This window comes from Cynoglossus semilaevis, chromosome 18 (assembly GCF_000523025.1).
Source record: "Cynoglossus semilaevis isolate Cse_v1.0 chromosome 18, Cse_v1.0, whole genome shotgun sequence".
In the NCBI taxonomy this organism is placed as follows: domain Eukaryota; kingdom Metazoa; phylum Chordata; class Actinopteri; order Pleuronectiformes; family Cynoglossidae; genus Cynoglossus; species Cynoglossus semilaevis.
In genome coordinates this window covers 1,685,819-1,690,022 of record NC_024324.1, presented here as the reverse complement: position 1 = coordinate 1,690,022, position 4,204 = coordinate 1,685,819, and the positions used below count along the sequence as shown (strand labels likewise).

General features: G+C 50.6%; 1 protein-coding gene across 1 annotated transcript in view; it reads left to right on the top strand.

The window, feature by feature from the left end:
* The first annotated feature begins 836 nt into the window (after positions 1-836).
* The window catches only part of LOC112488487 (microtubule-actin cross-linking factor 1-like), a 51,516-nt gene continuing 48,148 nt past the window's right edge, over positions 837-4,204 (top strand). Inside the window, exons 1-2 of the mRNA XM_025064978.1 lie at positions 837-1,229; positions 3,844-4,072. Coding sequence (XP_024920746.1) covers positions 3,850-4,072 — 223 coding nt within the window. The 5' untranslated portion in view covers positions 837-1,229; positions 3,844-3,849. The remainder of the gene's footprint in view (positions 1,230-3,843; positions 4,073-4,204) is intronic.

Sequence of the window (4,204 nt, the reverse complement as noted above, 5' to 3'; positions counted from 1 at the left end):
GTTCTCTGTTCATTCTACAGGGTGAGGGTCAGTGAGGAACACCAAGGTCACCAAGGTCACGTCCTTGGTGACAATTCTTCACATTTATGTTGAAGCTGAGTTCATGAACATGTGGTCGAATGCTGACAGAAACATCAGTGATGGAGACAGACGACTGAAGGGAAGAGTTTTCTTAAAACCCACACTTAACAAAAACAACTTTGCGACTGTCGTTCTGTTCTCGGTGTGAGGGATGTTTGTCTCTGACCACAGGAGAGAGACTGTGGACAGCACCAGTGTAAACTGTGGACTCTCTGTCTCCTCACCTCCTAAAACCAGGTCCATTAAACTGAACCCTGGTTTATTTTTGGCGTCCTGTGTGTGTGTGTTGGTCCAACTGTGGCTGAATAAATGTTTCCAGAGAACGTGGATCTGACCTGATGATCTGTCACTAAGGAAGGTCACCTGAGGTCACCTGGTACCAATGATACACCTGGTAATGAAGTGACAGCTGGTAACGACCCTGATGATGGTAGAAAGAGCACGTTAACATTGATGGATGATGGATGGATGGATGGATGGATGGATGGATTTCCTCCTATTCTTTCAACTTCATTTTTATAATTTATACCCTTTTTTTCATGAAATGCGACTTTAATCTCCCTGTTTGGCTCTTTCTTGTCACAGATTAACGACGTGTTGTCCCTTTAATCGCCTTTACACTTTTACCACTTTATTTTTGTACAGTTACGACTCAGGAACTCCGGACTTGTTCCCGTGGTTCTAGTTTTTCCTCCCCCTCGTCTCCCGTCACACCGAGGGAGACGGTGGGTGAGGGAAACAGTCTGGATGGGTGAGGGAGAGAGGCCAAGGCTGTGAGGACAAACGGGGAGACGGTGGAAACAGAGAGAGAAAGAGAGGGTTAGCTGGTGGGGGTGGTGAAGAGAGAGAGCGAGAGAGAGAGAGAGTCAGTGAGGGGGAGGAGGGGGAGGAGAGGGAGGAGAATCAGCCATTTCCACTCACGATCACGTTGCTCCTGCTTTTCTCCTCCGCCTCACTGTGTTCGGAGGTTTAGGTTTTGGAGGAGACGTGAAGGAACACCAGCCGGGATTCTCTCACTCCCTCACCCGCTCACCCATCTGTTCATCCACCCCCTTCACCCGGAGGGAGGAGAGGGGACGGCGGCGGCATCACTCCCCGGCCTCCCTCGCTCTCTGCTCGGATTCCAGCAGCGCTGCTGCCCGCTAGAGGTAAGCGGCTCCTCCGGAGCTCCAGCACCTCCCCTCCTCCCTCCCCTCCTCCCTCACCTCCACCCTCACCTCCTCCCTCACCTCCTCCCTTACCTCCACCCTCACCTCCACCCTCACCTCCTCCCTTATCTCCTCCTGTCCCTCTTTTCTCCGCCGTGTTTCCATCCCAGAGTCTCCTCATTGATATTCATATTAATTATAAACCAATCAGTCCAATCGATGTGTGTGGATAAATGACGTCTGTGACGTCACACCTCCCTCTATTCAGATCAACCACCGCCTGTAATCTGTAATAATCTGTGTTACTGGAGGGATTCCTGTCGTTCTGTTAGAGGTAAAGGAGCAGTTCACGGTTTTATGTCCTCCTCCTCCTCCTCCTGTGACGATGATGATGATGATGATGGTCTTTACATCACACTGTAACTGAGTGATGTAAAGGTTGGTTGTTTGGTTGGTTGTTTAGTTGGTTGGTGTCCATGTCTCATGTCTCATGTCTGGTGTCTGATGTCCATTCATGCAGACAGAGACGGAGACACAGAGGAATGTGAACTCAGCTGCTGCAGCCTCCTCTCAAGCCTTTTATTTATTTCTGCACACAATTCATAAAGAGTGCTGCCCCCACCTGGGGTGGAGTGGGAACCTCCAGCTGTGAGTCCCGGTGGACACAGAGACAGACACAGACGTCTCTCTGAGTCTGTCTCTGTCCTCAGTTCAGAATGTAGTTGATGGAGGAGCAGGTGAACATGAGCATCAGAACTGGTACTGGTACTGGTACTGGTACTGGTACTGGTACTGGTACTGGTACTGGTACTGGTACTGGTCGTGGGCTACTCAGAAACTTTTATTACGAGTCTCAACTTTGTTTGTTTGTTCTTCATTAAACTTCTGAAAAACAGAGTCGTTGAAAATATCAGACATAGTTCATCAAGTTGGTCTGGAGGCTGAGAGGTCACAGGGGTCACAGGGGTCTCCTCTGTGGTATTTTTCCCAGAATGCACCAGTGTTTGAAGTATTTCTTGTTGGGATTTTTTAAGACTGAAGTTTTAGTTTAGAGTTTGGAACAGACTCTGTAACTGAGCTGCTGTGAGGCTGTGAGCCGCATGTTGAGGACAGTGTACGTATGAAGTGACAGGAAGTGACCTCACGGCGTCTCACTCCAGTCTTCAGTCGTCTGTAATAACACAGTACGACTGTGAAACTCTATTTATAAAACCCAGAGTTGAACTGAGTCACTGTCACACACACACACACACCAGGCAACTCCACAACTGCAGAGGATTATGGGTAGGCACACTCTCCTTTTCTTCTTCCTGGTGCTGTTGCCATGGAGAGTCAGGAAGTGCATCATGGGGCTCGGCCAGCGGTCGAGTCAGGGGCGCGTCAGGTGCCAGGAGCAGCAGGAGGGGGAGGAGGGGGAGATGAAGGGGGGAGAGCAGCAGCAGGAGGAGGAGGAGGAGGAGGAGGATTTTGGCAGCAGCAGCAGCACAGATTGAAATCACAGTCACAGAAACTTTCCCACCCTGTGAATGAACATCAGTTTAGTCTGCTGTGGCCTCCACCAGCAGGGGGCAGAGGAGGTGGAGTCACAGGAGGGAGCAGGATTATTTATTTATTTATCCTGACATCACAAAAACCATAGACAGCTCAGGAACTGACTCTTTAGCTGTGGCCTCCACCAGCAGGGGGCAGAGGAGGTGGAGTCACAGGAGGGAGCGGGGATATTTATTTATTTATCCTGACATCACTAAAACAAGAGACAGCATCACAAAAACCATAGACAGCTCAGGAACTGACTCTTTAACTAACTCAGTGACTGACTCTCTGGCTGACACTCTGACTGACTCTCTGACTGACTCTCTGACTGACTCTCTGACTGACTCTCTGACTGACTCTCTGACTGACTCTCTGACTGACTCTCTGACTGACTCTCTGACTGACTCTCTGACTGACTCTCTGACTGACTCTCTGACTGACTCTCTGACTGACTCTCTGACCTGTTGAGACGATCTGCGCTGCTGCGACGTGAGATCAAATAAAAAGCCAATTCATTTGCTCTTAGCCGAGCGGCTATTGATTTATGTGATGGAGCGACCAGAGCAGCAGGTCTCAGGAGGACACGCACACACATGCACACGCACACACACACACAGCTCCACTCAGCAGCAAATATTTACCTTCACTTGTTTCTCTGTCTGTAATCCGTCAGTTTAGAAACGGACGAACAGTCGAGAAGAAAGAGGAGGAGACAGACTCCGAGTCTCGTCTTACTGATGTATTGACTCCTCAGTAAAAATAGAATCACAGGAAACTCAACACCTCCTTTCCTTCTCACTGTTTTGTTGGTCGTTGGTTTGACTGGAAATCTGATGCTAATACTGTAGTTGACATTCTGTTAATAAAGGGGGCGCTATTGCATCCTTTCACTCATTTATACACAACTGGTCGTTGTTAAAACACTGATGAATCACAGCAGCTTCACTGGTCCTAAAACTTTATCTCTCTTCTTGTCTCCTCCTGCTTCACCTCCTCCTCCTCCTCCTCCTGTCTCTGCCTTCACCCCTGACCTCCTCCCATCCTTCCTCCTCCTCCTCTTCCTCCTCCTGTCTCTCCTCAGTGAAGGATGGAGTCGTCGGACGACGACACTCTGAGCGAGCGCTCCTGTGTCAGCGAGCCGTCCTTCCGCAGCGAGCGCTCGGGGGGCTCCCTGTCCCCCTGTCCCTCGGGAGTCGTGGGGCCGCCGGGAGACACTCTACCCTGGAACCTGTCCAAGCACGAACGGAGGAAGAGGAAGAGCCAGGACTCTGTGCTGGACCCGGCGGAGAGGGCGGTGGTTCGAGTCGCAGGTAGGAAAAAAAAAACCATCTAGTTTCTGAACGACTTCTCCATGAACGACCTGTGGGTTTGGGATTTCCTGACCCCCCGACTACCCCCTCCCCCCCCACCCCCACCCCCCACCCCCCCCCCCCTCTGTCACA